The sequence below is a fragment of the Podarcis gaigeae genome, assembly GCF_964106915.1.
Source record: "Podarcis gaigeae genome assembly, chromosome: 9".
Classification (NCBI taxonomy): Eukaryota; Metazoa; Chordata; class Lepidosauria; order Squamata; family Lacertidae; genus Podarcis; species Podarcis gaigeae.
In genome coordinates, this window is record NC_139685.1 from 44,573,025 (window position 1) to 44,585,630 (window position 12,606).

The 12,606-nt window shown below is 40.1% G+C and overlaps 1 protein-coding gene across 2 annotated transcripts in view; it reads left to right on the forward strand.

Annotated features, from left to right (window-relative positions):
• RNF150 (ring finger protein 150) overlaps window positions 1-12,606 on the forward strand; it is an 84,042-nt gene that overhangs the window by 42,032 nt on the left and 29,404 nt on the right. For both annotated transcript variants that reach the window (XR_014568089.1, XM_083755847.1), the window contains exon 2: window positions 10,329-10,579. Coding sequence is in view for 1 of the 2 variants with exons in the window: in XM_083755847.1 (XP_083611973.1) it covers window positions 10,329-10,579 (251 nt within the window). In the remaining variant the exon portion in view is untranslated. The remainder of the gene's footprint in view (window positions 1-10,328; window positions 10,580-12,606) is intronic.

Here is a 12,606-nt window from a genome sequence, read left to right on the forward strand (position 1 = left end):
AAGTTTTCTTTTTTGATGTTGATGTGTTTCTTCCTTTTGAGCATTGTGCAAGTGATCACCTTGCCCATGTTTTAAACTCTACTTCCTGATTAACTTACCCCTCTTCCTCTGAGTGTTGAAATTTCAGGGAGATCTTCTAGGATCAGCCTTGTTTGGAGAAGCCACTGGAGCGTCTTGGTGTTTAAAGAATATCTGTTTATTTAAAGAGACACAATGCCCATAGCCTGCAGCAGTGCTCTCCCCAAAACAACACAGTAGCACTCCTGGCTCATCAAGACTCCCAGCCCAGAAGCCTCTTAGCTTCAGAACACCAAACTGCTTTTTCTGTTTCATTGATGGGTCAAAATCAGGCCATAAATACTATGCCTTGCAGTCAGAGCTCCTTTGGGCAAGCTGACTTTAGCCCATAACTGTGACAGTTTCCAGAACACCATAGTAGCTAACGATCAGCTTAATGAGCCTTTCTGACCACAGCCCATCAAGTCTACTGAGAGAAATACTTGCATAAGGCAGCATGTCTGTAATGAAATTCTAGCCCAGGAAATGGATTGCAGTGGTGTACATGGATATGTTTTGTTGAGGATGTTATGCTGGCATTTGGGCAGCTGGGAATATAGTAGCAGTAAAGCTTGGCTTGGTGCAGATGACTTGGAGGTAATTGTAGGAGATCTCCCTGTGAGACTCTGGACAAAACTTGCATTCCCCCACCCCACCTCCAAACTGTGTGCCTGTACGTACTCCACTTCTTCTTAAAGATCATCAAAAATAATCACTTCTAGAGCCTCACTGTCTTATTGTGAACAAGTGTGCTCTTGATTTGTGTGCTCATTCTCCCCCAGGGAGAAGCAGCATTTTAAGTTGGCATTCATTGATGATAAGACTGCCTTGTGGTGTAGTGGTTAAGAGCGGTAGTCTCGTAATCCTGGGTAACCGGGTTCCTGGGTAACCGGGTTTGCGTCTCCGCTCCTCCACATGCAGCTGCTGGGTGACCTTGGGCCAGTCACACTTCTCTGAAGTCTCTCAGCCTCACTCACCTCATAGAGTGTTTGTTGTGGGGAAGGAAGGGAAAGGAGAATGTTAGCCGCTTTGAGACTCCTTAAAGGGAGTGAAAGGCGGGATATCAAATCCAAACTCTTCTTCTTCTTCTTCATCCTTGCTCTGCCAGATAAGTATTTTTTTGGTAACCTTCTAATATTTATATTTGATTTCATAGTTAGTGGGTATCAACAGTACATGCAAAGAGTGCTCCCATATTTACACCAGCCGCTTCTTTTTCTTGCCTTCCAGTCAATTAAAAATGTAGTGTCACCCTCAAATCCAAAACGTGCCCATGCAGATCTCCTTTCTTTGAGGTTTTAGGGTTGCCATATTTCAAACAGACAGAAAAGTTGTTGTTTTCAGTTGAATAAATATTACATAGAATAAAAATTACACATTTATACAACTTCACATTCTACAATTCATGCTCTCATTCTGGAACTGGTATCATAGTACATACTTGCCCCAGCTTTGATTTATTCAAAATAGTTGATTTTACATTTGTTCCCACCACAAATCTGTAAACAAAATACTTTTTTTTTTAGATGTGTAGGAAAACATGGGAAAGCTTTTTACATACAATTAGTCCAAATAAGTGTTATACTGGACTAGTATAACATACTCTTTGCAAGAATTCATGAAAGTCTTGACACTTCTTTCATTCTCAAATGCCACAGTATAATTATTTTCAGGTGCTGGTCTGTGGAAGCAGAAGCACGTGACACAAATCCTAGGTAGATTCTACTATGGTGCTGGTTTTGACCTTTAAAGACCTAAGCAGCCTGAATCCAGAATAATATGTAGAGCGCGCATACCCACATTCCATATAAATGCTTTTAGACATTTTGGAAGAAAACACATTTGTTATTCCTGACTTTTGTATAAACCTTCTGGTATAAGCTGGAATTGCTTTTTGAATTGCAATTTCAGTTATTGCTTGCCAATGCAGTTGTTTTTGTATTATTTTGATGCTGCTTTTATTGTCTTATGGTTATAAAGCTCTTTGGAGATTATTTTCTGGGAAAGTATTTTAAATATGACTTAAATTTGGAGTGCAGGTGTAGCAGAGTCGAGTTTTTGGACTGACATGTTCCAGAAAGTGTCACCCTCCAAACCCTTAACCTCACTAGCACTAGTCTCTTGTGGCAACAGTCAGATTATCCTGCTAATCTGTGTACAGATGATGGTGTAGAGTGATTGCTGCGGAAAGTCTGTGCACTTTCTGGTGCCTGTGTTTGGCACTACTGCACCTCTTACATCTGCAGGAGGAGGAAGCGGACTGTAAGGTATAAGGCAAAAATGGAAAAGGAGGCTAACTGGAGTGAACAACTCAGATTTTGTTTTCTCTTTGGGCAGCAAAAAGGCTGCAGCTGATCCATCTTGTGCTAATACTTTTACTTGTCCTTATTGTGCTGGGAAACACTTTGCTTTCAAGCAGTTCCCCGCATGTGGTATACAGGTAACTTGCATCTTATGTAGGGGTTACATTCCTGGCCATTGCATGTATAAGCAACATCACACAAAGCCGGAACAACCCCAAGGAAATCATTTAAAATTGTTGCACCTACCAGTGAGGGACGAATATGACTTGTGTTCTTCTTCCTCTTTTCCCTCGCTGGATAATGCTTCAGATGATATGAGAACAAGGGGGCTTGACTGGAAGCCAGAAGATGTTCTTGGCTGTGGTTCAGATCCAGAGCTGGGTTGCTTGGGCACGTCTGATACTACTGTTGTTATTGATCCTTTGTGGGGATCTTGGTGATTGGCAGCTGCCACTGTTGTCTCTTGAGCTTGTCAAGCATTTCCTTGTATGGTCTCAGAGTGTCTGTAAGCTCACCGGTGATCTTGAGGCCATGTTCCATGAAGGGGTCAGACTCCACAATCATATCTTTTGCGTGCTTTAAGACTTGGGAAGAGCTAAGAAAATTTCTGCAGGTTCCAGCTTGCAGGCTCATGCTTACTTCCTCATCTTCCTCCTTGCATTCTGAACTTGATCAGACCAGTTCCTCCTGCTCTTCAACAGCCAACACCTGTTGGCCCTCAAATAGCTCTTCCACTCTTCATGGATGAGGCCAGCAAAGCCATCACCACCCATTTGCCTGGCCATCTGCACAATGTCTTCCACCACAGTGGCACTGCTTGGAGATCCCTTGAAATCATGCACACATTCCTTCCACAAGTTCCGCCAGCATGCACACATAACGGCCTATTGTCCCAAACTCTTGATGCAAATCTGTTGTTCATATCGTTCCCCTCAACAGAACATGGTTATCAACAAAAAGAAGCATATCCGTGGGATGTTGCTTAGAGACATGCAATTTGGAACTGAGAATCAAGCATTTTGCTGTTCAAGATTTCTTGCTGTTTTTTCTCTTCTTTTAGGCCAAGGCATATCTCTTCTCTCAAGAAGGCACAGTCATCTGCCTGCTTTCAGGCTCTATAGGCATAGCAATATCTTTTACATTGCATTTTATATGATGTAAACTGCCTTGTTATATCATGTGAAAAGATTGGGTTATAAATTTCAAATAAATAAACCCATTGCCATAATTGTGCTGGGAAAATATACAAAGCTTTCTCTTTGTATATTCATGAAATATACAGTCATTTCTGCCAAAGATCAAATGAAGAACAGTAGCCATTTTTTGCACTAATCGTATATCATCTGGCTAGCATATAATTGACAGACACTGCGTGATACTGTGGATAATAACATTCACTTCCTATCACACTGGCTAGCAGACATTTGTTTTAACTTGTGAATTTAGGCTGAGGCTGTTTAATTGCTTATGCTGCTTTGATGCAGACAAGCTTCTGCTTTCCTTAGGCTATTTTACAGAGATATCAATGAACCAATTCAGAGTGTACTCAAAATAATTGAATATTGCTTTAGAAATATGCAGCAACAATGAGTCAAATTTTATTTATTTTTTTTTAAAAATGAACAAATCATTCATTTTCACCCTATCCATATCCTTTGGTACTGCATACTTTAGAATATTTTGTTACATTTTAAAATAACACATTTCCTTTTCCTTAAGGACACAAGTGAGAACATAATATCTTGACAAAGAAGTGTGAAGGGAAGAAATGAGAATGATCAGGAACTGTAAAAGGCATACTAAAGGCTTTCTTGGATGTAGGTATAAAAAAACCAGCAACCGTTATCTTGTAATCACCAAAGTACCACTGAGGAGAATCTGAGTATTCTTTTTTATTTCCTATTAGCAGAGTGAATAACACTTAGGAACAAGTACCGTTGTTTTTTTAAGTATAATTAGTTTTGGGGTTAGCTATAGCTTTTAACTGATATGAGATCTTATCTGTAGCTAATATTTCCTGTATCTTATTATACTTTCCTGGAACAATAGGTGGATTTATTTCTCCATTTTTCTGCAGTTTGCAACTTTGCCCCTCCCCCTAATTTTAGTAGTTACAATCAGCATGCAGTTCAGCTCCCCTTCCAGGCAATAATCCCCTGCTCCCCCCCCAAAAAAAATATCACCCTAAAGGGTGTAGGAACCTCCCCAAGGCATTTCACGATGGGCTACTGCAAGATGGGGGAAATCTTCATGTACCCGAGGCCAGGCTGGTGTGTTGTGGCTAGAGCAGTGAAAAGTCTGTTCATAGACTTTGATGAAAAAGCTCTGAAGGACTGAGGTAAAATTCTACAGGGATTTGCAAAATCAAAGCAGAGTCTCAAAGTTTAAGCCTTAAGTAGAATTCAATAAGATTGTTTCATTAAAGCCAGGCGTGGATTTAGAAAAAGAAAGAGAAACACAATACAGGCAGTCTCTAGAGAAATACTCAGGGTAATCTGCCAGAATTTTGAGGAGTAAAGTGTTCCTAAAGGCCAAAGAAGCAGCATATGGAAAAGCTTTTAATGATGTCTGATAGCACTGTTAATGCCTAGATGTTTTATGACATTTTTAATCTAACCAAAATAAATAACAGGATCCTAATTCATTTCATATTGTTAAGTTCTCCTGCTGATTGATGGGTTGAAATTCTTTATTAGCAGGGGCTGGGGAGTCAGGCACAAAATATAAACTCTTTCGCTGGACATTTTCACCATACGTTTTGGTTTGCCGCAGTGTCTGCATACAATTAAGGAAAGCCAGCCAGTTCTGAGTTCTTCGGGGCCTCTGCACAACTGACATTGATTACAGCAAAACGAGAAGAAAATTATTGGCCTCCCTGCACAATGATAAACACACTGGCTTAGTTCTGTGCTACGTTGGAAAGATCACAGTCAGCTGCATCTTGTCTGTGTCTGGTCTGCATTTTGAAAGGAGTCCTAATTAGCATTCAAACAGGTTCAGTGGAGCTCTGTAGTATTCTGTTAATATCTGGGTGGAAGGTTCCCATTTTAATTGCTTCATATTGTAGCCAGACATTAAACGACCAGTGTAAAAAAGGGGGGGAGGAACCCCTTTGGCTTTAATTATCCTGTTAAATTGTTAATGTGTCTGCAGCATTGTGCAGTTTGTGGCCGAAGGATGGGGTTATAGTCTGAATTAGTATTTTCAATAAGAGGGAGGGGGTTCTTCCAGATAGGGACCTAATATTGCAAACGGGTTATTGTGATATCGCGAATGGGTAGTCAACAACAGGTTTTTGTAATTTTTTTCATGGGAAGGGTAAATAGGGAGACTTTTTGGAAGCTGGCTGTGGGTCGGCATTTTGATGTTGACTATGTCATGTGGAAGCACCATAACTCCATTTAAAAGTCATATGAAAGTACAGTGGTACCTCGGGTTACATATGCTGCAGGTTACAGACATTTCAGGTTACAGACTCCGCTAACCCAGAAATAGTGCTTCAGGTTAAGAACTTTGCTTCAGGATGAGAATAGAAATCGTGCTCCGGCAGCGTGGCGACAGCAGGAGGCCCCATTGGCTAAAGTGGTGCTTCAGGTTAAGAACAGTTTCAGGTTAAGAACGGACCTCCGGAACGAATTAAGTACTTAACCTGAGGTACCACTGTATTGCACTCATTGCACAGATTATATATGGATTCAAAGTGAGTTGGGAAAGTAATGGAAAAGGAGAAAAGGATAATGGAAGAATGACTTCAATTTTTTTAAAGGGAAAACTTAACTACCAAGAAGAGAAGATGTCCACTCTGACATTTCATAGTTGACAAAACAGAGTCATTTAATCATCATCATCATACATTGTATTTATGTTGATTAGGATATTTTATTTGTTTTTCATTATTTATCTTTTATATTTTTGATAGTGAAAATTGGAAATACTTGAGTACTTTTTAAACCCTGATTTTCACACTGGGGATTGCTGGCTAGGCTAGAATTGCCACCAGTCCCAGCCAGCATGGCCAATTATTAGATATGATATGTCTGTGAGGGTACCAGGTTGGGGAAGATTGGCCTATGCCGATGCCCCCATCTCCATAATTGTACATGGGCATATCTATCTGTTATGTGTTGCATTTTACCAGTGCGGAGATCCTTATCCCCCATAGTTTATTCCCTCTTTAAAGCTATCATTTGCTACTAATCGTGATGACTATATGTTACCAGCAGGATCAGATGCAGCATGTCTCTGAATACCAGCTGATGGGGAATTGGCTACTTAACTGAGTGAGGCCTTGCTTATGAACTTCCCAGGGGTGTATGGCTGGCCATTGCAGGAAGCTGGATGCAGGATCAGTCTTTGGGCTGATCCAGCAGGGCGATAAAAAGCTTTTATACATAAACTTCTTTTTATCTTTTTATTATTGGGGGGGGGTTGATTCATGGTTTTAAATAACCTGTGTCCCATGGCAAATAGAACCTCTATGTGATCAGACAATGATGTTTTTGGAAATGAAGGTTTTCAGCTGAGGAACTGCCTGGAATTAGGTGGGTGGTTGCCGGGGGTCTCTTTTATGGTTATGATCAGGTTTTTAGAGCTCCTTTCCCAGACAATTGTTGCCTGGTGCTGGCACTGCTATTCTTTGAGTGCCACATTAAATCCGTCCTGTCCTCCCAACCTCCTGGTGGTTTACAAGATCTATTTGCTTATTTAATTTTAACAGCTGCTGCTATTGCTGTTTTTATGCGTTTAGGCTTCTGTGTCATACTGCTTTCAGGTTTGCTTTCTATAGCATTTTCCCGAGTCCGGGGGTGGGGGGCAGTGTTGTTATTATTGTAGTGATGATGATGATGATGATGATGATGATGATGATGATTTTGTTTTTAAATTGAGTTCTCAGTTGCCTTTGAGACCCAATGCAGTAGAAAGGTAAGATCAGATATATATTAAAAAACTGGAAGGAATATGAATATCTTCAATCAATACATGTGGGTAAAAGATAGGTCTATTTCTATATTGCTTTGGTTATCAGCGACTGACAATAGTTACATGTGAGTGGACTAGTTATCATTTTTAAGCTTATTCTGCAAGGCAGTTTTTGCTGAATCCAAATATGATTTAGAGAAGTCTACCACTTAATATTTCAGATGAACTATGCCTGTCTTACTATGTCAGATAGTAAGCTTCAGAATTCAAACATTTCTTTCTACATTGTCTCAAACATTTTTATTTCATTCAAAAGTTTGTTCAAGAATTGACTGTTAATGTAACAGGTTTCTGATGTAAAGCTCCTAAAATGTCCCAAGTACAATTTTCAATTCAGTGTTGTTGTTTTCAGTTTTCTCTACTGCAGCATTATAGGGTATTGAAGCATAACGTTTTGCCTGAGTTCTTATACACCATGTTGAGTTGTGCTATACAATCCATCTAAAGTTAGTCATGACTAGGGAAGTAAGAAGGCAGCCATTTCAGTTCTGACCTGCCTTCGTCACAATCAGTGCTGTTTCCATTCCACTGCAGCTCAGTTCCTGTTAAATACTGTGTTAATCATCCTACTGTCTGCTATTTAACAGAATTTATCTAATTGTTTACTTAATTTATGTAAGTTATGAATTTAACATAGTTAATCATTCTTCCTACACCATTCATTTCAGTGCAAAGAAAACACAATATAAATGAGGGAGAGGGAAGCCATCCATTATGCATTGTTTATAGACTGAAAACAACAACAAGTTGAATTCCATTCCAAACATGGGATGAATAAGTGAGCATCAGCAATTTGTTCTTCTGTTTCCATTTTCATTGGAATTCTGCAACATCCATCATCATGACGAGGTCCTTTTTTTTTTTTTAAGGGACCTTAATTTCGTGTCCCTAAAACCTTTTTGTTGGCTTCCATAGGAATTAGTTATAACTAACTCTAGTTAGGTCAGGGCTGGTTTAATGGAGTGGTCCAAAAAAATTTCACCTCTACGGTAATACATAAGTAAATGTAGTGCAAATTACTGATCCAGTGAAATTCTCCAGTTTATGAGGTAACTGGTATGCAGAACACAGATTATGGTGCTGATTTTTTTAAAATACAGTCAAATCTCGGGTTAAATATGCTTTAGGTTGAGCGTTTTCAGGTTACGCTCCCCGGTGACCCAGAAGTAACGGAACGCGTTACTTCCAGGTTTTGCTGCATGTGCAGACGCTCAAAATGACATCATGTGCGGAAGCGGCGAAATGCAACCTGCGCAGTCGCGTGTTACGTTCTACTCAGGATGCGAACGGGGCTCCGGAACGGATCCCGTTCGCATCCAGAGGTACCACTGTAAAGGAAATTCTTTTTTATATGTCTTGAAAGTTCTCCAGGAAAGACAGGTACTAGTGCTGGATGGACATGATTGGGTCTGTACCTGCAAGCAATAAAATGATTCTGAATATAGAACCAAAAGATAGAATAGGAAGCATCTTGATTTCTGGAGGATAGACTACTGAGATGTTGCTGGGTTGTGTTTGATTTACCTATCATTTCAAGCCCTATAGAGGCATGACTAATAGGGAAACATAAGCACATAAAGGGGACGCGGGTGGCGCTGTGGGTTAAACCACAGAGCCTAGGACTTGCCAATCAGAAGGTCGGTGGTTTGAATCCCCGCGACGGGGTGAGCTCCCATTGCTCGGTCCCTGCTCCTGCCAACCTAGCAGTTCGAAAGCACGTCAAAGTGCAAGTAGATAAATAGGTACCGCTCCGGCGGGAAGGTAAACGGCATTTCCGTGCGGTGCTCTGGTTCGCCAGAAGCGGCTTAGTCATGCTGGCCACATGACCTGGAAGCTGTACGCCAGCTCCCTCGGCCAATAAAACGAGATGAGCGCCGCAACCCCAGAGTCGGTCACAACTGGACCTAATGGTCAGGGGTCCCTTTACCTTTAAGCACATAAAGGAGGGCAGCAGGAATGAGCATGCTAGCTTCACCGCTTTCCAACACTATTTCAAATGACTTGCAACTCATGGAGGGTGAGTGTCTGTAGTGGGAAGTCTTTTTGTATCCATGGAGGCTCCCTGTGCATTTTGGAGCCCTGGAAAATCAAGTTGAAAGACAGTAAGAATGTGTGGATGAAGAGGGTGTGGTCGTTGCACTACTACCATTCTCCTTATTGCATTTCATTAACAATCCTGTGCAATGCAAAATTAGAGGCTGCTGCTAATCAAAGGTCACTGGAACATCTTGTAGTCCTTTTAGCTCAAATACAGGGATGGGTAAATGTCCCTCAGCAAGTGAGTATGTTTCAGTTAACCACACCGTCACATTCCCCCCCCCCCATTGTTAAATAATAAAGAAAAATGGCATTTTGAGATGTTTAGAGAAAGAACAACAGAAAAACCTACCCATTCATTGCATTTAGACACCTTTGATTCATGATTCAGTGTGATTCATCTTGTCAGCTGCTTAAAAATTCATAGCAAACTCTGTATTAATGTCATCTAGAAATAGAAAAAGAGAAGGAGCGATGTAAGCAATAAAGAGAGCAGAAACTCTATTGTTCCCACTGAAGACATAGCCAACATGAGGCATGATTTACAGTTAGACATTCTGTATGATCATAGCACCCTTGTACTCTTTGATCTTAAATAATAGCTTTAAATACAAGTGGTCAAATAGGAAAGGTGTGTAGCACTTATGAGTCATTACTCAATCCCTGTTTCCTACTGTTGAAATAGGCTTCCCACAAGCTGTTGCAGGACCCTATTGCAACTTTGAGTTTCAACCTCCCTACCTAAAGTTCTCTTTGAGTTCAAGTTTGCTTCCTCCCTCAATGGAAAACAACATAAACACATAAGAGTATGCTACAGATGCTTTTGTTCAATTGCCATTGCGCCTCTTAGTTTGCTGTGATGCTATTGCTTTCCCTCCTCTTAAAAATTGCTGCTTTCCTTGGTTCTTGCTGTTTTTTAATGGTTGTTTCTCTTTCTTTCCAATCTGGCAGGTACAGAAGATGTTGTAGCAATAATGATCCCTGAGCCAAAGGGGAAAGAGATAGTGAGTCTGCTGGAGCGAAATATTACTGTGATGATGCATATAACAATTGGAACTCGAAACCTACAGAAGTACGTTAGCCGAACCTCTGTGGTATTTGTCTCCATCTCCTTCATTGTGCTGATGATCATCTCCTTGGCATGGCTAGTCTTCTACTACATTCAGAGGTTCAGATATGCGAATGCTAGAGACAGAAACCAGGTGAGTAGCTTTGCAAATGGACATACTTTTCTCTCCCGCACTGCCCCAAGTTCCTTAAAAGGGTTTATGTCATTGTTATTTAACCTTTCCGAACCCATAGTAATGAATTGCACTTTAAATTAACCTGTCTTTTTATTGTTTATTGCCAAGAAGGAAATGTTTAATATGAAGGAAAGGGGCAATGAGAGAGTCAGCTAGTACAAAAACAAAAAAAACAAAAAACAGGGAAGAAAGACAGGTGAATTAATAGATTCTTACACAATGAAGTGCTTGTTATATTTTTCACCTGCACTAGGAACTGTGGAATTCCCTCCCCACAGAGATGTGTCTGGCACCTGTTTCCCCTGGCCTTTGAGAACTGTTTTTAATGTTACATTTTTATATTGCTGTAATTCATCATGAGAACTTATCATGACGGGTTGTCAGAAATCTAACAAATAATAATAATACAATACAACAGCTAAGAGAATAACAAGATGATGTGCCATTTGACAGTTCTTGCACTGAATAAGTGAGGTGTCAGAACTGATAGTTCTATGCCCAGGAATGTGTTCACACTATTTTTATTTATTTTTTACTCCAGAGAAAACAACCATTAACACATTACTTAAAGCAAAGTGAGAGAATTTTACTCCTGGTTAAAAATGGGGCACCTAACTCCCGTATGGCTTGTGATGGTAGCAGAGTTCTTACATTCCTGCTTTGTTGTGTGCACACTTCTTTCTTAGTCTCAGGTTGAGGAATTAGAACTGGAAATGCCAAAAGGCAACAGATAAGGAGCGAAAGGCACAGTCAGATCTAGTACCAAGTGGGAAATGGCAGTAAGTTAAAGAAAGCAGAAGTTTTTTTTAAAAAGCTGTAACTTCTTTTAAAAGTGGAAAAACTTCTGCAGATAGAAGATGAGTAACATAATGTATGAAAGAAAAATAACTATTTTCGTGAAGAAACTTGTAACTGTACAACTGCTCCATTAGTTTCCTATTTTCATGTTTCTACCAGCCACCCAGCCCCTGTCTATTTTCTGTAACCTCTCTTATCAGCACCAGGGTACAGAGATCCAGCAGTTACCTTTCTCTTTTAGCCCCACTGACTGAAGTAGCACCCACACCCCAGCCAAAATTTTGAAACAGCAGTTTGTATGTCTACACATATACATCACATATATCAGGCAATTTCAGAAACAAAAACGGATACCTTGGGGCCAAACTATACATTACATTTCTGTTACTTCTTCTTTAGTTACAGCCACAGGGATCCAGTTGTCATTAGAACCATAACATGCAAGGAGATGAGATTTGTCCTATCTCTCTCATTGGAGAAAGATCTCCCCACATTCTGGGCATGTCTATTAGATTCAGAAGCGGGGAAATCTCAATTAGTGTCCAGTGGAACTGCTAAACTTCATGCCTGTGTGGGAGGGCGATTTTCAGCCAAATCACATCTGGGGAGGGAAGGAATAAACCTCTCTATGCACTGTGATCCCAGCGGCAGTCCTCCTCCACTAATATATAAATATGTTAGAAAAATGCCATTTTAACATTGGACACATGGCTGGAAACATTGCTGTCATGGAAAAATAGTCAAAGCAACTTAAAGCTCGAAGAAACACGAAAGCCAGAGATGATTTTGAAGAAATTTGGTACATGTTTGTTCAGTACATTAGGAAAGATAGCATAATGACAAAGCCACAAGCAACTCATTGCACTCTGGAACAATCTGCTAAGAAAATATCACAATATCCAATTATAATCATTTAAGAATAAACATATGGGCTATATTATACTTGCCTTATACTAATATATACACAGAGAATACTTTGGGGGAAGGGGGAGATGGGAATTAAGTTATGTGTATTTGTACTTTTGTATTATATAAATGCAAAGAAAGAGACTAAAAAAAAAAAATGTGAGCACATAATTCACTGGAGGAACTACAAATGGCTTCCGCTAAAGAGGATTAAGTATTACACAAATGGCTTCAGTAAAAGAGACTGAACAGCTATATATTTCAGACATGCTAAAAATGCA